The 22149-nt window shown below is 40.9% G+C and overlaps 1 protein-coding gene across 5 annotated transcripts in view; it reads right to left on the reverse strand.

The window, feature by feature from the left end:
• Window positions 1–838: 838 nt before the first annotated feature.
• KAT14 (lysine acetyltransferase 14) overlaps window positions 839–22149 on the reverse strand; it is a 37060-nt gene continuing 15749 nt past the window's right edge. The window contains exons 5-10 of one of the 5 annotated variants that reach the window (XM_069495459.1): window positions 20366–20782; window positions 19662–20230; window positions 6884–7020; window positions 5777–5886; window positions 4207–4397; window positions 839–1588 (exon numbers count right to left, since the gene is read on the reverse strand). In XM_069495459.1, coding sequence (XP_069351560.1) covers window positions 1415–1588; window positions 4207–4397; window positions 5777–5886; window positions 6884–7020; window positions 19662–20230; window positions 20366–20782 — 1598 coding nt within the window. In that variant the 3' untranslated portion in view covers window positions 839–1414. Of the gene's footprint in view, window positions 1589–4206; window positions 4398–5776; window positions 5953–6883; window positions 7021–19661; window positions 20231–20365; window positions 20786–22149 lie in introns of all 5 variants that reach the window. The other 4 variants (XM_069495457.1, XM_069495460.1, XM_069495458.1 and 1 more) reach the window with 4 other exon arrangements.

Genomic DNA, 22149 nt, shown 5'->3' on the forward strand with positions numbered 1-22149 from the left:
CCTTTTCAACAACAAATGCTTGACATTCACATGCAACATCACAAGTTGGTTTACAAGCTTGGAAATGTTCTCCCACAATTTTAATTCATGGGGTTGCAATCCATTTTGCAAAACAAAACTGTCAAACGTAGAAAGCTCTTGGGAGAGAGGGAAAGAAAAAGAAAGAAAGAAATGAGACACTGTTGCTACCAGTTCCTCACACAAATGAAATGAAGCCTAAACTGTTTCCCCAGGTGTCTGAACAATTTCCAGATTGTCTTAATGTGGGAGCTCAACACATTCCCCCTTGAACAAGGGAATTGAAGCTGGCTGCAAGTACAGCCTCTTGATGCAAAATTTTAAATATGCATGACAGTTTTCTAGAGAGTATTCAGCTTTCTTTGGATTTTCAAAGCAATCCATATCCTAAAAAGTTAAGAACCACTGATCTTAATTGAAGAGGGTTTGAAAAGAAACTGACCGTATGGAAGCTCTGCCCATGGGTTGTTTGTTACAAGGAAAGCTTTTTATTTGACAACATCTGAAACTTTTGGAAATGTTCTTGCTGGATCCAAAACAACCTGATTGACAGTCTATCTCCAACACCTGCAAGCACACCAAACAGCCTGGCCCTACAGACGATACAAGGTATATCCACCATAGGTTCTACTCGCACCACCCAACCCTCCACTCTGAGGCGCGACTGTCCTGGGCAGGAGAAGGGCCAATGAAGGCTGAACGGCAGCTGCTCGACCGCACCAACCCCGATACAACTTCACAGGCCACGGGAGAATGGGATCCTCCATTCCCAGGCCTAAGTCCCTGCGGGAGATGCTAACAGAATAAGTAAAACAATGTGTTGACACAAACATTTATTTTTTCTGACGATGACCAAAGTCAGCAAAAGAGACAACAAAACTTCAGTACCCTAGAAGTCCTCCTGGACTGAATAACAACCTATCAATGTCTGGGAACAGGGCTGGAATGCCTGCATGAAATCATCTCATAATCTCGCATCATCCCAGGATAGGACGGTGCCTCTTGGGACTGCATGAATCTTTCAATAGCTACCACACTTTCTCATCCTTTAAGTTAGGACAGACAGATTCTCTCTCACCAAGAATATCAACTGCGATGCTCTTTTACTCTTACAGCCTGCCAGGTGGAAGGAGAGAGCAGCATCATTCAGTGTGAGGTAAGTGCAGAGTCCAGGATGTTGGCTGAAGGCCTCCCCAGAAAGGACTGGAGAGTGGAAGGGCTGCTCACTGCTCACATCACCGCCCACCACTTTTCTTACCTTAGTTGAGAGGTTTGAAGGACTGTCTAATCCAGAGAACATTAGAACCCACCGTGAAATGAATCACTGCCTTTAGGTATCTGTGAAAAACCATTCTCTAATAGCATATGTGTTTCTCTGTTAAGGGCTATATTCACATCAGCGCCTGAGCCTCAGAAAGAATGCATGTTTACACTCTGTACTCTCCAACGGGTAATATTTATCATAAAAATCTAAAACATATTCTTCAGTCTTGAATCCAAACTTCTGGTATAGCAGCATGGCGGGGTTGCTTGCCGAGACGTGAAGGGTTACATCCTTGCCCATGCAGGTCTGCCAAGAGTGGAAAAACACAAGATGAAAATGGAAAGGCCTGAAGGAAAATGAGTAGGTGAAGAAACTCTTAAGTGTGGGTAGGTAGTTAATCAGAGAAATCAGAAGCTGAGGCTGAGACACCACAACACCTAGCAACAGCTGGAAAATGAATGGTGTTTTGCTGCCGATCAAAACGTTCACAAGATTAAGAAAAATGATAGCATTCTGGGCGTTTTTGGTTTTCTTTTTTTAAAGCAAAGGGCCAAGGGAGATATATTTTATTGCCAATTTTATTATTTTATTTATAATTCAATTACATTTAAATATGTCAAACACCTCAATACCCAACACTATAACAACTTTGAAGAAGCAAGGAACAAAGTTAGTTTTGTTTTTTTAAACTAGATGTTATCTTATAACCTCTCCAAACTTGTAAAAATTCCCTTCCTAGGCCAGCTAGAAAAGATGCTAAGCTATATGCACAAATATAAAATGTTACAAATTTAATTATCAAACCTGAGGACCTTATATAGACCTTCGGAGTTCCAAAATCAACCCTCCATTCCTCTAAAACTGACAGAATTAGCTTCTTAGAACTGAGATTCTGTATTCAGCATTGGCCTAATCTTAAGGGAAAAGAGTAATAATCATTCTGTCAACACAGGGCAAGTTCTTAGATGCTTTTAATTAGCCACACAGAATAAGGAATCCCAAAAGTCATACAAATTAAGGATTTATTTTTTAATGAGGAAGGCACTGAAATACTGAAGTTGATAAAGTCCTTGGGATTTATAATCCACGGTTCCCCTAGGCCTCTGTTTAAGAACTCCTCTGTCAAGGGCCATCTGACAGCTACCTTCTTTTCTCTGCTTAACTCACACTGTGTATCCAAACACATTTTCAGGACAAAAGAGCACTACTAGTATATCAAGGACAGTCCGGGTGTGGTGGCTCATGCCTGTAATCCTAGCACTCTGGAAGGCCGAGGCAGGAGAATTGCTTGAGCTCAGGTGTTCAAGAACAGACAAGAGCATGTGGTGAGTTTTTAAAGCAAACTTTGTGGGGTGCTATTAGTGTTCTTTAGATTGCAAATATACACGGTCTAACATGGCCAACACCAAGTACTACTGATTGAGCACCTCCTGTGTTTGGGCCCTGGGGTGTATGGGCTGGCTGGGGGCAAGATGCCCACATACAAAGATGAATGACCCCTCCAACCACCCAGCAAACCTTCAGTAAGGACTGACTCTGCGCCAGGCCTTGTATTTGGCACCAATGACACACACATATTAAAGTACCATCCCTGCGCTATCCTCAGGCCCTTACTGGTAACAGATAAGGCAGAAAATTCTATAAGCACTCTGCTAGGACAGAGAGATGAATACAGAGTAGAGATCAATTCTATGGGTGGGGTGGGGCAGAGAAAGGGGGGTGTGGTAGAACTGACCAAGATAGTCTCAGGAGAAAACAACAACACAAGGTAGCACATACTAATTACCCAGTGAGTGATTCACATAGTCACAGCCTGAGGAGAAAAAACAGAAAGTTTCTAGGAAGATGGTTCCCAAGGTTCCTGCCAACATTTGGGAACTATTAAGCAAATTTCATTCAAAAATTAGAAAAACAAGAATTTACCATCTCTATCCTCTCTTTAAAAGGAATCTTACCCACATAATATACAGTCCTCCATACTAAATGGCTTCTTGATAATAGTTACCAGAAAAATTCTGGGGGAAAAAAATCTTTGCTTTTTTTTCATGTTAGTATATAAATATTAATATATATTTTCTTCAAGGTGATACAAATATAAACAGATGAATTATAAATCATTATTAGAATCAAGTCTTAGAAGGTACTTATCAGCTTAGCTTATACAGTGATAGTAAAAATGAAAAACAATCAGCAATAATAGAATAAGTACTACTTTTTTATTTTTTTGAGACAGAGCAGAGTCTTGCTCTGTTACCCTGGGTAGAGTGCAGTGGCATCATTATAGCTCACTGTAACCTCAAATTCCTGGCTTAAGGGATCCTCCTGCCTTAGCCTCCTGAATAGCAGGGACTACAGGCACGCACCACCACACCCAGCTAATTTTTCTATTTTTTTTTTTTTTTAGTAGAGACAGGGTAGCTCTTACTCAGGCTGGTCTCGAATTCCTGAGTTCAAGGGATCCTCCTGCCTTGGCCTCCCAGAGTGCTAGGATTACAAGCATGAGTCACCATGCATGACCCATACTACTTATTTGATAAATGTTTACAAATACCTAAAAAAAGTAAAATCACAATTCTAATCCCACTTGTCAGAGCTGGACGGTGATGATTCTAAAAGTAGCAGCAGTTACTAATATGGATAGTACACATGCTTTAGGGTCTTCCTTCTGTGTTTTCTCATTTTATTTATTACACGTTTACAAACTGGTCTCTTTGAAACTTGGGTCTGAATAATCACACTTTAGAGGGTCAGAGACTTCTGTCTGTGTGCTTTAATAACCTCATAAATGGTGATGACTGGCTTTCTTTCACAAGGCAACCCATTCCCTTGGGCCAGGCTGAGAAGAACTAGCTCAGCTTTTATTCCTCCTCCAAGTCTTTCAGGTGAACCCAGAGGCAAAATGGTAAATCCTAAGCACGACTTACCTGAATCAGATGATAGATCATAAAAGTTGCAATCCCAGCTCTTCTCCATTCAGGATGGACAAACAGAAATGAAATGTAAGCTTCATTGTATTTCACATCGGGAACCATGAAGCCAAAGGCAATGATGACTTTTTTATAAAGGACAACAACACTGAAGTCTGGGTACTGCAGGCACTCAGACAGGTCGATGCCTAAAGAAAGGAAACAACCAGAGAGTCAACCTGCGTGCCTTTTGGAATCAATGAACACCAAGCTGTTCAGTCTGTACCTACAGCTACACCTGCATGCTAAAAAAAAACCCAAAACCAAAATTGGAGACAAAGTATTACCATAGATACCACACATTCAGATCATGAAAATAAAAATGAATTTTAAAAATACTGAAATTAACATAGTCTTTCCTCAGTACAAATGTTAAAAGAAGAGAGGCAGGACGGGTGGGCAGTAGTGCACAGGCTCACAATTGGACACACCTGGCTTTGAACTCGGCCTCCTCTACCACATGTGTCACTTGGCACATTTCAGAACGTTTCAGGGACTCAGTTTCTGCAACATACCTAGGCCTGACAGAGTTGGGGTAAAGACCTCCTGGGAGTGCTCCTGTCATGTTCTTTACCCCATACACACACAATTTATAAGCTTTCGCAGGAATGCTACCTTTCACAATAAAGAAGTAGAAAATGATTCCATGCATAATGTATGGAAGGCATCTAACATAAGGGCAGGAAGCAGAGATGCTCCCAGAATGTTACTTTGGGCCCAGTACCGCTCCTAAAAGAACAAGTACTCTGTCACCACATGCACCGTTACATGATTATCAGACAATAAAGATGCCACATCTCGGATCTTGATGAACTCTTTTATCTAATATCTGGAAGACATGTATTATTTCCTTTAGGCTTCAAAGTAGTGTGGGAAAACAGATCTATAAAGAACATGTTTATATTTACCAATTAAAAGGTGTCTTTTAATTAATGCCTTTGCTCTTCAGAGACAATTTTGTTAAGGCTGATAAAATGACAAGTCATATTGGGTTTACTCTTATTCTCAAAGTCTGTGATTGGGGTATTTGACTTTATTTTTTTAATTTTAACAATATATTTTATTTAACCAATATCTAAAATATCACCATTAGTATTTGACTTTTTAAAAACATCCTTTGGCTAGACTAACACTCTCTAAGGAACAGCTAAATAAACAGAACATCAAGAATTATTAAGCCAAAAACAAAAGTGTCCAAACACGCCCAAGCTACTAGTCTGTGTATCTTTGATAGACATTACCTGGTATCTAAATATATGTAGAAGCAAAACAGGATGAATCTTTTATTCTGAAAGCAGAGACAAACAGGGAAGAGAAACAAAAACACTGTTTATTACTTTAATTGCTGGCTTCTTTTTGATTTTAGGAAAGCAAGAGGTATTTATATTTTAATATTTCTATGTTAGTAGAGACTAACTGAAATCATATGAGTAAAGGTCTTAGGTCACATGACATACACTAATTTTAAGAAGTACTAGAATGAACTACACAGAAAAATGATCTGCCTGGTTTGGAAGGGGGAACATACCAGGCCAGAAAAACTCCTGACACATAGAGTTGATGGTCGGGATGTGATTTGGCCGGACGTAGCAGTAATCGAGAGGCGCGTCAGGCTCCGGTGTCCAGTGAGGGTCACTCCTGTGCAGGTGGCAGCGAATCTGTGACAGGAGCTGTAGTTTGGGTGGCTTTGTTTCATAATCACGCCTCCAGTATCACAGAAAATAAACAAATTTAAGTCAAGAACAATACCCAATATCATTCCTAGCTATTTGACTAACATAAACTCTTTGATCTGCTTGAAATTTTAAACTAATTGGCACTGCTTTATATGCGAGCTAGCTTGAATATAGCTGTAAATTTTCCTGGTATGAAATCTAAAATTTACTAACATTCACCAGGTCAAACCCCTCTGTACCCACCAGGGACTATACTAGGTGCCTTCAGGAACAAAGTGAGGAAACAGAAACAGCATCGAGTTCAACCTGAGGAGTGCTAAGACACAGCGCTGCATCTCCAGTGCCACTGGAGGACAGAAGAGGAGACATCCAACTTTGCTGGGCAGCTGAAGAACACCAGAGACAAGGTGAGCCTGGAGCAGGCTCGCAAACTGCCTTTCAATGTGTTTGTCCAGGAAGGTAATGCCAAGCGTGAAGGGTCAGGGCCATTACGGAGCTGCAGAGCAACTGTGGTGCAACGAAGGCAACAGTGGGCCCACCCAGCCACAGCGCCAGACACTGCTAGGGGCCTCTCTAGCAAGCTCAGCTTCCATTTCACTGCCTGGACAATGAAACTCATTACTAGAAACTGTCTCTACATCTAGGCCAGATATAGACTTGACTATCTTTCCCACATTTCATTTCACAGGCTACCCTAAATACACACAACTTTAATATTTAAAATAAAACAATGATTATGATAATCACAAAGAAATCTAACAGTTAACTTATTCTTGCTTTTTAAGTTTCTTTCAAGGGACCATCTTTTCTGCAAAAAAAGTACTGTTGAAACAAGCAAAGGATGAAACTGGCTCTCAGTTTTTGGTCTTTATTCTCTCCAACAGGAGAACAAAGCACAGTAGCCGCAATCATTATCCCTCATGACACAGTTTATATCACACCTCTTCTTCCTCATATACCTGATATAAGGTTTCAAGATCCGAGAAGTGTAAGGGCTGACAATACTTTGGTCCACAGCCGTATCTTCTGATCCCACCAAACGATACAAAAACTTGGTGGTCTGGTGCCGAAATCCTTTCCTGGACGGCAAGGCAGTCTGTGTAAAAGCAACACTGGTTATATAGAAATAAAATTACTCAGAGGATTGGTTAATTTCTGTATATAATTAGTATGATATTTTTATGTGGCCGAAAGGTCTTTTTGCATTGTTTAGAAAGCTCAAGCTTCAATACAAAGTTTCTAGGCACCTTTGCATTAAACTAAATATGAAAAACTAACCCCAGTTGTAATAGCCTAAAAATCAAAATAATTTTTAAAATTTTGAAGTTATTTAAAAATGTAACTCATTTAAGTGAGCAAAATGCAGGACTGAACACTGGATTTACAGCCTCTGTAGGCTTTATTTTGTCCATATTATACCTTTAACCTCTTCACTAAGTATTAACCAGCACTAGTATCAAATAGGTGGCATATATGGGTCATAAAATCTGGCCACTCTATTATCCAAAGAACCATAGGGGCCAATTACTGCTGTGCCTGTATACGGGCTTTTTGAAATACAGCTCTTTTCCAATGAATAAATTGGACAAAACTGGGAGTGACGTAGATTATCATCCCTAAAACAAATTTCAACAGCAGAGAGACCCCACCAGAGGTTCAGTGAGGATGTGGCATTTGTTCCGTAGGAGGGTGTCCTAACAGAACTGGTGGATTCCATGCATTTCCTTTTGAACACCAAGAGCTGGACTGAAGGTGTGCTGTTCTTCAATGAGCGCCGCTCTAGGGCCCTCAGTCATGTAGTAACAGAACATGTGCAATTAGGGTTTTATAGCAAAGAACTCAGATGGAAGATTAAAGGGAAAAGGCACATTTATAAAGTAGTTTGCCAAGGGTTGGATGAAGTTTAGAAACCTGAGTTGTTTTTGTAGAATTAGTTTGCTCTTAACCCAGAAAATAACTTTATTGAAAGAAGAGCAAGATTCCTTCCTTCACAACTTGTTCTCATACTTTCCCAAGCTGGACACCAAAATTTTCAAAAGCTAATTTTGAAATTCTTCCAAGGCTTAAAATATCAAAGTAAAATTCAAAGCTGTAGTATATACTTTTCGAACATGGCCACTAATAATTCCTCCCACCCCTGTAGGTATGAGTAGCTCCTCATATCAGAAGGCAGAGTCAATTTCCCCTCCCCTTGAATCTGGGTGGGTCTTGTGAATGGCTTTGACCAATCAGAAAGTGGCACAAGTAACATTCTGGGACTTCCAAGGTCGTAAGACAACCAGCAGCTTCCACATTCTCCCTCTCGGAGTCCAGGTGCCATGCTGTCCCAGCTAGGCCAAGGCATGACTAGAGGCCACATGGAGACAGGCTCTAGAAGAAGAGAAGCTCTCCCAGTCATTCTAATCCCAACCCAGTTCCCAGGTGAATGCAGCACACAAGTGACCTCCAGCCCACGGAGTAGAAGAACCACCCAGCTGAGCACAAAAAATCCACAAAATCATAAGAAACATTAAACAGTTATTGGTGTAAGCCACTAAGTTTTAGAGTGGTATGTAATGTAGCAACAGATAACTAAAACACCAGCCACTGAACTACTGGTGCACAGAATGCTCTTTCTATCTGGTTAATGTCTCAAAGTGAGTCCTGAGGACCTCCACTGATATTATACAGATCTCCAGATCCCCAACTTCTTCCCATCTCTCTGCTCTCACCCTAGTCTAAGCCACCCCAGGCTACCTTGGCCACCTCACTGCCTCCTGCTGGCCTCTCTGCTCCTACTCTTACCCCATACATGGTCTCCACACAGAAGCCAGATTCTTCCAGAAACACAAATTCACTTTCCTTGATCAAAACTCCTACATGGCTTTCCACTGAATGTTCAGAACACAACCCAAAACTCTTCACCCATAGCCTGCAGGATCCTGCAGGCTCTGGCCCCTGTTATTCCATGCCCTCAATGCCTACCACCCCATTCCTCTGCCATCACCTAGTCCCAGCCACATACACAAACCTTACTCCTGCCTCAGGGCCTGCAGCCCTGACCCTTCTTCAGCCTGGGTCCTCCCTATGAATCAGGACTTAGTTCAAGAGCTACCGCCACAGAGAGGCTATCCTGACCTCCCAGCACAGAGGGGTGCCCCTGCCCTTCACTCACTCACCTATGGCACTCACCCTGCATGAGTAATGCTGTTTGCTTGGCGAGCTACTTACTATCAACTCCCTGCTCAAGGATGTCAGCTCCATAAGGGTGGGGACCTTCTCTGTCTTAACTCACTGCAGTATCTCCAGCTAGAATAGTGCTTGGCACATACTAAGTACTCAAGTTATGTCTGGTGAATGACAAAGTGGTGGGGAAAAAAAGCATCCCAAAGTCAAATAAGTATGGAAAATGTTAAATGAGTTTCTCCAAACTTCTAGTTAAATAAATGGAGAGCTAGGTGGGCCGCTGGGTCCCGTGCCAAACCCAACCTGGGAGATACCAGATGTTGAGAGGGAAGACAGAACACAAGGCTGGAGAAAGCTCAGAGAGGTCAAAGGGCGTCAGGTACCAGTGAAGCAGCTGAGTGGAGAGAGCAGAGAAAGGAGACCCCACAGATAGAGGTCCTGGGGGTTCCCTGCGAGGCGAGGTTGCCTGATTATGGAAAAAGGTGAGGACCAAAGTGGATATGCCCAGAGCCTCCCATTTTACTAAACTTGCTGAGAGGGTCACAAGCTAGGGATTAGGCTTTTGCTCTTCCCCTCAGGTAAATACTACCAGCAAAGGTAGCTGAAAACACTGAGGGGATATGAGCTCATAGGAGAAAAAATTGAGACTCATAAATAAGGAGTGCAAGGAAGCAAAAGAAGGATAACAAACCAAACTGTACAGGAAAAGACAGAATTAATATACCGAACAGACAAGAATTTTTTTTAAAGTATAATAAATAGTCATCAGGGAAGTACAAATAAAAACTACAATGAGATACCACTGCACACCCACTCAGATGGCTATCATCAAAAGACAGATAACAGCATGGAAAGGATGTGTGGAGAAACCAGAATCTTCATGCATTGCTGGTAGGAATGTAGAATGGTGCGGCCACTTTGGAAGACACTTTAACAGTTCTTCAAAAAGCCAGTCATAGAGTTACCATTTGACCCAGCAACTCCCCTCCTAGATCTACATCCAGAGAAACAAAAACGTATGTCCACACAAAAATCTGTATAATATATAAATGCTGAGAGTAGATTATGTTCATGGCCAAAAGGTGGAAACAATCCAAATGTCCATCAACTGATGAATGGATAAACAAAACATGGTCTATCCATACAATGGACTATTAAGCCGCAAAAAGGAATGAAGTATTAATACTAATATATGCTACAACGTGGATGAATCTTGAAAACATCATGCTAAGTGAAAGAAGGTGATCACAAAAGGTCACATATTATGTTATTCCACTTACGTGAAATGTCCAGAATAGGTACATTTACAGAGGCAGGAAGAGATAAATGGGGGTGGGGGTGGAGGTGGGGCTAGGAGCAGAGGGTTGAGCAGTAAGAGCTAACGAGGTCATGGTTCCTTTCTGGGATTATAAAATGTTCTAAAATTGATTATGGTTCCACTCTGTGAATATACTAGAAACCACTGAATTGTACATTTTAAATGGGTTAATTGCAAGGTATATGAATTGTATCTCAATAAAGCTGTTACAAAAGAAAAAGATAGTAATAACTAGGCTCAAGGTAATGGAGGAGCCGGGAGACTGGAATGGGTTGCTATGAAGCATCTCACATTCATTAGCAGATATTGAACACATGATCACAGAAATAAATCACTCAATTAGTGATGTTAGGGACAGGTCAAGGATTTCTTCAAAAAGGCAAAGGAAGAGAAGTAATGTTGCCAATATCCATATTAAGAGACCAGAAGAAGAGGAAAATAATAAAGGACGAATATATTTAAAGACACAATAATGAGGAATTTCCCAGATTAAAGCAGCACATTAAGAGCAATTCTGGTTTCCAACCTGGTGTATAAGGAGCTTAGACATCATTACTCCATCCTAACTAGTAAAAAAAAGGCTAAACTGAAAAACCCACAAGTCAGACACTAAACCACATACCTGGGAAATTCAGAGAACACCAAGCAGGATAAATGCCAAAACAAAAAGAAAACAAACAATAAAAAAAAAAAAAAATGAGGCCGGATGTGGTGGCTCACGCCTATAATCCTAGCACTCTGGGAGGCTGAGGCGGGAGGATCATTTGAGCTCAGGAGTTCAAGACTAGCCTGAGCAAGAGTGAGACCCCGTCTCTACTAAAAATAGAAAGAAAAAAAAAAATTAGCCAGTCAACTAAAAATAGAAACAAAAAATTAGCTGGGCATGGTGGCTCACGCCTGTAGTCCCAGCTACTTAGGAGGCTGAGGCAGGAGGATCACTTGAGCCCAGGAGTTTGAGGTTGCTGTGAACTAGGCTGACACCACGGCACTCACTCTAGCCTGGGGGCAACAAAGCGAGACTCTGTCTCAAAAAGAAAAAAAAAAAAAAAAAAACTGGAGTCAATCCTCTCAAACCCTACCACTGCTTTATCAACTAATTTTATGTAATATTCTAAATCCTTTGTTGCCATTTCAACAATATTCATAGCATCTTCACCAGGAGTAGATTCCATCTCAAGAAACCACTTTCTGGCCAGGCGCGGTGGCTCACGCCTGTAATCCTAGCACTCTGGGAGGCCGAGGTGGGCGGATCGTTTGAGCTCAGGAGTTCGAGACCAGCCTGAGCAAGAGCGAGACCCCACCTCTACTAAAAATAGAAAGAAATTATATGGACAGCTAAAAATATATATAGAAAAAATTAGCCGGGCACGGTGGCGCATGCCTGTAGTCCCAGCTACTCGGGAGGCTGAGACAGGAGGATCGCTTGAGCTCAGGAGTTTGAGGTTGCTGTGAGCTAGGCTGACGCCACGGCACTCACTCTAGCCTGGGCAACAGAGTGAGACTCTGTCTCAAAAAAAAAAAAAAAAAGAAAGAAACCACTTTCTTTGCTTATCCATAAGAAGCAACTCCTTATCTATTCAAGTTTTATCATAAGGGTGCAGCAATTCAACACCTCAGGCTCCACTTCTAACTCTAGTTAGAATACTACTTCCACCACATCTGCAGTAACTTCCTCCACTGAAGTCTTGAATCCCACAAAGTCATCTGTGAGAGTTGGAATCAACTTCTTCCAAACTCTGTGAATGTCGATATTTTGACCTCCTCCAAGAATCACAAATGTTCTTAATGGCATCTAGAATGGTGAAATCTTTCCAGAATATTTTCAATTTACTTTGCCCAGATCCATGACAGGAATCACAATCTGTGGCAGCCACTGCCTTACAAAATGTATTGCTTAAATAATAGGAACTGAAAGTCAAAATTATTCTTTTATCTATGGGCTGTAGAATGAATATTATGTTAGCAGATATGAAAACAATACTAACTCCTTATACATCTTCATCAGAGCTCTTGGGTAACCAGGTGCATGGTCAACGAGCAGTAATATTTTAAAAGGAATCTTTTCTTCTGAGTAGCAAGTCTCAAAAGTGGGCTTAAAATTTCAGTAAGATACACTGTCATCCAGATTTTGTTGTTCCATTTATAGAGCACAGGCAGAGTAGATTTAGAATAATTCTTAAGGTCCCTAGGATTTGCAGAATGGTAAATGAGCATTAGCTTCAACTGAAAGTCACCAGCTGCATTAGTCTGTAACAAGAGAGTCAGCCTGTCCTTTGAAACCAGACATTGACTTCTCTCTTGCTATGAAAGTCCTAGATGGCATCTTCCAATAGAAGGCTGTTTTGTCTACACTGAATACCTGCTGTTAGTGTAGCCTCCTTTACCAATGATCTTAGCTAGATCTTCTGCACAGCTTGCTACAGCTTCGACATCAGCACTTGCTGCTTTACCTCGCACTTTTATGTTATGGAAACAGCTTCCTTTCTTAAACCTCATGAACCAACCTCAACTAGCACCCAGCTTTTCTTCTGCAGCTTCCTCCTCTCTCTCAGTCTTCATAGAACTGAAGGGAGTTAGAGTCTTGCTCAGGATTAGGTTTGCTTAAGGGAATGTTATGGCTAGTTTGATCTTCTATCCAGATCACTCAAGTTTTCTCCATATCAGCAATAAGGCTGTTTTGCTTTCTTATTCATATGTTCACTGGAGTAGCATTTTTAACCTCCTTCAAGAACTTTCCCTTTGCATTCACAACTTGGCTAACTGGTGCAAGAGGCCTATCTTTTGCTCTATCTCAGCTTATGACATGCCTTTCTCACTAAACTTAATCATTTCTAGCTTTTAATTTAAAGTGAGAGACATGCCACTCTTCCTTTTACTTGAACAGTATGTAGCCATTTCAAGGTTATTAAGTGACCCAATTTTAATACCGTTGTGTCTCAGGGAATAGAGAGGCCCAAGAAGAGGGAGAGAGACAGGGGAACAGCTGGTTGGTAGAGCAGTCAGAACACTACAACATTGATTAAGTTCCCTGTCTTATATGGGCATGGTTCATGGCACCCCAAAACAATTACAACAGTAACATCTAAGATCACTGATTACAGGTCACCATAACAGATATAATAATAATGAAAAAGGTTGAAATATAGTGAGAATTACCAAAATGTCACACAGAGATACAAAGTGAGTACATGCTGTTGGAAAAATGGCGCCAATTAGACTTACTTGAGGCAAGGTTGCCACAAATCTCCAATTTGTAAAAAATGTAATGTCTGTGAAGTGCAATATAGCACAATAAAACAAGGTATGCCTATAATTATGATTAGCATGTTAGGGGCACTAATGGACGGAGTAGGCAGCATGCAACAGCAGATGGGCAATTTAAACGAAGAGATGAAAATTCTAAGAAAGAATAAAGAAGAAATGCTAGAGATCAAAAACACTGTAACAGAAATAAAGACTGCCTTTGACAATGGGCTCATGAGTAGACAGGACACAGCTGAGGAAAAGATACACTGAGCTTGAGGATATATCAATAAAAACTTCCAAAACTGAAAAACAGAGGGGAAAAAAAGAAAAAAAATAAATGAAACAGACTACCCCAAAACTGTGGGACAACTACAAAAGGTATAACGTACACATAATAGCAATGCCAGAAAGAAGAGAGAAAGAAATAGAAGAAATATTTGAAGCAATGACTGAGAATATTCCCAAATTAATGTCAGACACCAAACCACACATCCAGGAAGCTCAGAGAACACCAAGCAGGATAAATGCCAATAAGCATATAAGAAAGATACTTCTGACTAAAAGAGCAGAGTTGACAAGCAAGATAAATAAGAGCAAAAAACACTTAAAATGTACTAACTAAAGATCAAAAAAAAAAGAAAATTTTGAAAGCTTCCTGGAGATGGGACAATAAAACAAGGAGGCCACCCACAAAGAAGTAAGAATCAGATTCATACTAGGGCTCTTGGGATCAATATTATATGTAAGATGATAATGAAGTTATAATTTCAAAATGTCTAAGGAACAACAAAAATCACATACAGCTACGTTATTTAAATGCAAGAATGAAATGAAGATATTCTTAGGCATAGAGGTTTTCAAAATTAACCTCAAAAAGGCCATATTTTACAGAATTGTAAAAGTAGTCCAGCAAGAAATTGATCTAGGAAGAAACAATAAGAAATAAGTATGAATAGTTAATTTAGTAAAGTTTCTGTCACTTAAGCAACACAAAAGAAAGAAGACGGATGAGAGAATGCAAAGGTTATTTTTTGTTTGGGGGGATGACTACATGATAATAAAAAATTACAGACATTAAACTAAATTATAGACATTAAATTTTAAAAATAGAGACAAATAACTGTCTTAACTTAGGATCTATAAAAAAAACAGAATGTATAATTTTCTTTATGGTAAGGAATCAACATCACATGGACTGTTTTCTCTAAGCATGATACAATCTGATTAGAAATCAAATTAATTACCAAAAGATAGCTTAAAAGTCTCATATATCTGAAAACTAAAAATCAGAACTACATTATTTTTAGGTTAAAGGGGGAATAATGAGAAAAATTACAAAGTGCTAAGTACTAATTGGTAATAAAATCAACATCATTTCAAAAGTCTTAAGTCATAGCTAAAGTAGTAATTATAGAGAAATTTATTAGTACAAATACATTTTTCAGAAAACAAGAAAGAGTATGGATTGAATAAATGTATTTACAGCTGTACCCCTGTGTAAATACATTGAAATTTATGCTAAAATTCCAGGTTAAGATGGGGTTAAACACATAAGCATCTTTACTACTTTCCAAAATCCTACTAAAACTACAGAAAACGACTTAATTAGAAACAACAGTAACTGCTAAGCAGATGGACAAACAGTAACTGATTTAATGCCAAAATCCAAAACTGGCTTTGGGTGAGGTGAGAACTAGCCCAATCTATATTGCAGAATCCTGCCAAAACCCAGGTGGCAGCACCAGATTCCGCTGGAACTGGGAATAAATGGGGCAGTAAAATAAAGAGCAGGAAAAAGCTGTGTGAAAAGCACACAAACTAAAGATCTAGAAATTTAAAAATGCCCGTATCCCTCAATTCCCTGCTGCTGGGTGGCTGCCCTCCAGAAGTCTGGGGGTCCTTCTCTAGAGAAAGTACAACAGGGGCTCTGGGTGGGGCAGCTCACATGAGCTGAGGGGTGAGCACCTTACAGGCTGAATGCTAAAGTCTCTCTTCTCCTACTTGGCAACTAGGGTTGTGAGACCGGAAGACTCTTCCCTGGGGACTGACTACCCCAAAAATGTCAGGGGTTCTCCACAGAGGACTCACCTAGATAATGTGGCTGGGTATAGAATTCTAGGTTCAACCTAATTTCCCCTCAGAATTTGAAAGCACTGCTCCGCTGGCTACCTGCTTCCAGGGTTGCTGTTAAGTTGGCTCTCAACTTTACCTGATGCTGGCTTGGGATTTTGGCTTTAAGTCAGGGTCTTTTCAGGATGTAGGTCTCAAGTTTTACTTCCCATGTAGCTTTCCTCAGGAAGCCATTAAGAAAGTGCTCCACAAAAACAAGGGAGTAAACCTACAAAAAGGTATAGATGGGCCACAGAAAACAGGAGATCAAATTTAGAGGAAGGCACATGAATCTCTAGTGAGAGGAGTTCCCAGGGCCACTGCAGAGTTTCACATACAAAGGGTGCCCAGTCCAGACTGGGCAAGTGTGAGCCAATGGGCACATCTACTGAGGCTATCATCACCAAGTCCCTGCTGCCACCAACCACTTCTAAACCCAAGGAGCCATGGCCCAAAATCTCATCTGTGCTCAGCTTGCCTTAACCATGCACTGGTGAACCTCCATGCCCACTCCCTGGATCAGCTGAGGACACTCACTCCACAAATACCTGCTTTAACCTCCTGCAAGCTGGAAAGAAGCCACGTCAGCTCAGGCAGGAAATGCAGAGGATCTCCTTCTGCCCAGATTTCTGCCACATTTCTGGTGTACACTACAACCCTGATGCTCAGAGCCTTATGTTTCCTAGGACTCCCTAATGACCTTGGCCGCTGCCTTCCCCAGGAGAGGATTATGAAATCTGAAGCCAGAATGTGATTATGTTAGTTTCTTGGTGCTACAGGAACAAAGTACCACAAACTGGGTGGCATAAAAGAATGGATATTTATTATCTCATAAGTCTAGAGGCCAAAAGTCAGAAATCACTGGGCTTTCTCACAGTGGGCAGGGCTGTGCTCTCTCTCTGTATGCACCAATGGAGAATCTGCCCCATGCCTTTCCCTGGGCTTGTAGATGATCACTAATCTCTGCCTCTGTCTTCACAGGGGCTTTTCCCCTGTGTATCCATCTCTGCATCTCTTCTCCTCTTCTTTTTTTTTTTTTGAGAGTGAGTGCCATGGCATGGGCCTAGCTCACAGCAACCTCAAACTCCTGGGCTCAAGTGATCCTCCTGCCTCAGCCTCCCAAGTAGCTGGGACTACAGGCGTGAGCCACCATGCCCAGCTAATTTTTTGTTTCTATTTTTAGTTGACTGGCTAATTTTTTTTTTTTTTTCTATTTTTAGTGGAAACGGGGGGGTCTCACTCTTGCTTAGGCTGGTCTCGAACCCCTGACCTCGAGCGATCCTCCCGCCTTGGTCTCTGAGATTGCTAGGATTATAGGCGTGAGCCACCACGCCCAGCCTCTTCTCCTCTTCTTATAAAGACTTCATGAATATTGTATAAACTGCTCACCCTACTCCAGTACGACCTCATCTTAATTATACCACAAAGGCCCTATTTCCAAATAAGGTCACATTCACAGGTACCAGGGGTTGGGACTTCAACATATCCTTTTGGGGGACACTATTTTGGGGGACACAATCCATAACAATGATCCAAGAAGACTCTTTAGCTCATCTTCTCTGGGAAACTTCATCTAACAGTGGCAATTTGCTTACACAGCTAGATTTGTGCTTACTACTCAGTTTTTTAAAAAAACTAAAAGTATATTGTTTAGGAATATATACATTAAAAAAGCAAAGGAATAATTAACACTAAAAGTTAAAGAGTGGCTCCCTCTAAGGGGAATAGAAGTACACATGAAGACTTCCAAGGTCTTTGTAACACTCTATTCCCCAGGAGATAGATAGTTTGGCATGTATTTTATCAATTCTATACCTGTATTTCTGTGCCTTCTTCTATTTGTATGACACATTTACAATTAAAAAATAAAGCCTAGGCACTATACAGACAAACCCACAAGAACAAAGAGCAGGTGAACAGATGACTGTAACAAAAGCATATGAACACGTTGGCAAATTACTTTTTTTAACTTTTTATTTTTCAAAGTCCCTGTTTTTGTTTTTGTTTTTTGAGACAGAGTCTCTGCTCTGTTGCCTGGGCTACAGTGCAGTGGTGTCATCATAGCTCACTGCAACCTCAAACTCCTGGGCTCAAGCCTCAGGCCTCCTGCCTCAGCCTCCCAAGTAGCTGGGACTATAAGGCACACGCCACCACACCCAGATAATTTTTCTATTAGTTTATCGAGACAAGGTCTCACTCTTGCTCAGGCTGGTCTTGAACTCCTGGCCTCAAGCAATCCTCTCGCTTCTGCCTTCCACGGTGCTAGGATTACAGGCGTGAGCCACCACACCAGCCACAAATTACTTAACAGACCAAAGAAAGCTGAAACCTAAGCTGGTGGTGAAGGAGCAAAATGATTTACAAAACACAGCCTAAGGAAAGCGCAGCAATCAGAGGTATCAGGTACTATGGAAGCTGAGAGTGGACAGTAGGACTATGGGTTAAGAGGCTCTTTAAGAGGTTAAAGCCTCCAATTATACCACTACACCAATTACACTGTCCCCGTGCAGTAAATGATCTTTCCCCTCATGGGCAGAAGACTGGACTTTCTGGAGAGGATCAAGAGGGAGATTCTGCACACAGGTAGTCAAGGGTGGGAGTACTATTCTGAAGACAGGCAGATTCAGAAGTTTACTTACTTAACTGTAGGCTCCTGGCCCCTCCCCACTTGGCTCCTAGAATGCAGGATGGTTAATACTGTACTTCCCAGGAAAGATAGGAAATAGGAGGAAAAAAGAAAATGAATAGGATCCATCTAGAGTAGGGAGCTTGGCAAACTATAGCCCACAGGCCAAATCCAGCCCATTGCCATCCTAGTAGATAAAGTTTTACTGAAACACAGCCACACCCATTCGCTGTGGCTGCTTTCCCATCACAACAGCAGAGTTGAGTAGTTCCAACTGAGTATGTGGCCTGCAGAGCCTAAAATATTTACTATCTGGCCTTTTACAGAAAAAGTTTGCCAACCCTTGGTCTACAGGGCCCAATATCCAAACAAGGGAGTTCTAAAATGAGAGAACAGAGAAAATAGAAGACAGGAAATTAACACTTTTCAGAACTCAGGAAGGAGAGTTTCAAATTGAAAGGGCCCACACACCACATGCCCAGCACAAGGAAAGAAAGAAGCCCCACATATGGTATATCACTGAGTAATATCAGAACACTGGCAATAAAGATCCCACTAGTGTCCAGAAAAGAAATAAAAATGTGCAAGGACTCCAAACAGGCAATTCACAAACAACTAAGAAACCTAAAAAATGTTTAACCTCACCTGTAATCAAAGTATTGTAAATAAAAACAAGATTTCACTTGTAGCCTTTTGATTAGCCAAACTTAAAGGCAGGTTAGTATTAACTGCTAGCAAAGCTGGAGACCTGTTGTTCCCCTCAGTGGGAGGGTATATGCCGGCAGTTCTGAGCGGAATTAATTGTTCCCAGGAGCATTCACAAAACTTGGGTTCCACTGACACCACACTGATCCCCTGGCTGCTACTTCTTTATGTTGTCCCCTAACTACATAGGTGTTTATACCCCTTCAGATCCTGCTCAGCACAGCATACAGTACATTGTATGTCCTCAACAAATCTGCCAATCAAAGCTACGACACACACCATGTCCAGCTACCCACAGAGACTGAGAGCTATAAAGAAAACTTCTAGGTTATATCTTGAACGCCTGAGGGAAAAGAAAAGCCCAGATGTATTAAGGAATATTTATACTCAACAAATTCAAAAAATAAAGCCCAGTAATTTTTGTATTTTTCTCCCTTGCTCTTTTCTTCTCTCTCCCCAAATTACTCAAAATTTTAAGTCACAGCATAAACGTGTCTACTGCCTGGTGCTGCCTGCCCCATCTCCACCACTTCTGCCCCCAGCAGATTTAGAGCATGTGCACATTCACCTGGTATCGGTCAAGGATTCTGAAGTCCTGGCAGGTAGTTCGGTACGTGGCTTGTCCAGCTGGAAGCCTAGAAACTCCTCCTTCTTTGGCTCCATAAATCCCATCAACTAACAGAAGAGCAGCATTAACAACTTGATCCAAGTCAAAAAGTGGTAATCCCCTGTCCCTTTTCGCTTGTCTGACAATCAGTTTCCGCTTCAGTCTCCGAGCTTCTGGTGTCATGGCAACAGCACTGGGACAAGCTTCCAGCCTCTTGAGGAGCAGCTTTTCCTCATAGATGCTCACGGGAGTATACTTGGGCCCTTTGGGTTTCGTGTCCTTCTCTAGTTGAGGCTTCCTCTTTTCTCGAGCCCTCGTTTGCAAAGATGTGTTTGAATCTGTGTCTTCGCTGTCCATGTCCATCCTGTCGGGCTTTTCTTCCTCACTCTCTACCTCCTGCTTTATCTGTTCAGGTCCTCTGACCTTCTTTCTGCCCCCAACCACTGACCCAGAAGCTGCTGCCCCAGCCGGGGGTGGGACATACTCCATCCCTGGGTCTATGACTCCATCGCCTTCCATCTCATCATCATCTGCGCAGAGCATAAAACAGTGTCATCAACACAAGGAAAGAAGAAATGCAGAGCACACAGCCCACGGATGAAAACTTATACATTTACATCATGGCCCATACCCAAAATAAAAGACCAAAGCAAGGGAAGCCTCACCATGAAACAAAGCTTGTGGGGGCATCACATCTGGAATCAGATCTGCTTCTGAAAGCAAGCTAGGTGTGGCAGAATGAGAGGCCGGCGTCCCGGGGGCAGAGAAATCCAGAGATGGAGAAGGAGATGGGCTTGTCAGTGGGGTTCGGTCAGAGGAGCTCAACGATGAAAAGTCAATCACTTCTCCTTTTTCAAGAATCACATCTGGCCGGCGGCCACGGCTTATAAATTTTACAGGGGTAGAAGACGTGCTCCTGTCAAGAAAGCCAGCTGCTTCCTTCTGGGCTCTTCTAATGTCTTTAGCTTCCTGAGTTCGAGATCTTTTCTCTTTTAATTCCATGGCAGATTCCACAGGATTCCGACTTGCCCGTTTTCTAAGTCCCTCAACAGTAATGATTGGATCTAGAGTTGGTTTTGAGGCTGCTAAAAGAGAATAAATACAGGTTGAATAATCCCTTCTCCAAAATGCTTGGGACCAAGGACGCATGTTTTGGATTTCAGATTTTGGAATATCTGCATTATACTTACCAGTTGAGCATCCCAAATTCAGAAATCTGAAATCCAAAATGCTCCAGTGAAATTTCCTTTCCTTTAAGCCACATGTGGGCACTCAAAAAGTTTCAGATTTCAGAGCATTTTGGATTTTGAATTTTTGGATTTGGGATGCTCAACCAGTATCTAAATTTTAAAATAACTACTCAACTTGAGCTTCACTTGCTAATTATAGTGAGCCTAGTATCATGTTCACTATAGAGAAATGTTCAATGAATGCCTTAAACTAAATAACTTAAATATCGCTTAAGGAATAAGAAGTTATAATGTATAATAAATGTAAACAAATACTATCTTTTACCTACTGGAATTGATAAACATTAAAAGTTTGGTAATGCTCAGCAAGAGTATGGGGAAATGGACATTTTCATTTCTTTTAGTATGACATAAATTTTATAACAGCTTCTTGGAGGATAATTTGGCAATACTAATTAAAATTTTGAATGAATATGCCCTTTGATACAGCAATTGTTTCCAGGAATTTATCACAATTTTCACATGTACACAAATTTGTGCAATTATAGCATTGTTTAAAATAACAATAAAAGGTAGAAACAACCAAAATGTCCATCAATAGCCAAATGGTTTGATAATTTATCATACAGCCATATACTGAATGCAATAAAATAAAATAGATCTACATGTACAGTTATGAAAAAATGTCCAAGTGGTGGGAAAATGGAGAACAAGTATTATAGTATGAGTCTGTTTACACTTTTTTAAAAAAAATAAGAAAATGCTTACATATGCAGAGATCATTTCTAAAAGTACCGTAAAAGACAACAGTGGTTACTCTGGGAAGCGAAACCGCAGGCAGAGGGCCAGAAAGGGTAACTTTCAGACTTTATAGCCTTAAATACTATTTTATATTTTCTGAATTTTATTTTTAAAAATTTAAAAGTTCATTAAAACTTTTTTGATTAAAAAAACAGATTAATGTGTGATAGTAAGGAACTACTGCTAATTTTTTTAAAATGTGAAAGTAATATTAAGTTTAGGCTGCAAAAAGGAAAGCATCCTTATCTCTTAGAAATACATACAAAAATATTTAAGAAGAAATGTTGATGCCTGGGATTTCCTTCTAAATAATCCATGGGTAGGGATGGGTGGAAGGCAGGGGAAAGTACTGGGGATTTAGATAAAAGGAGACTGTCAGGAGTTAACTGTTAAAGTGAGGTGGAAGGTATATGGGAATTCATTATATTATTCTCTTCACCTTTGTATGGTTTGAAATT

Source organism: Eulemur rufifrons, chromosome 20, assembly GCF_041146395.1.
Source record: "Eulemur rufifrons isolate Redbay chromosome 20, OSU_ERuf_1, whole genome shotgun sequence".
NCBI classification, from domain to species: Eukaryota; Metazoa; Chordata; class Mammalia; order Primates; family Lemuridae; genus Eulemur; species Eulemur rufifrons.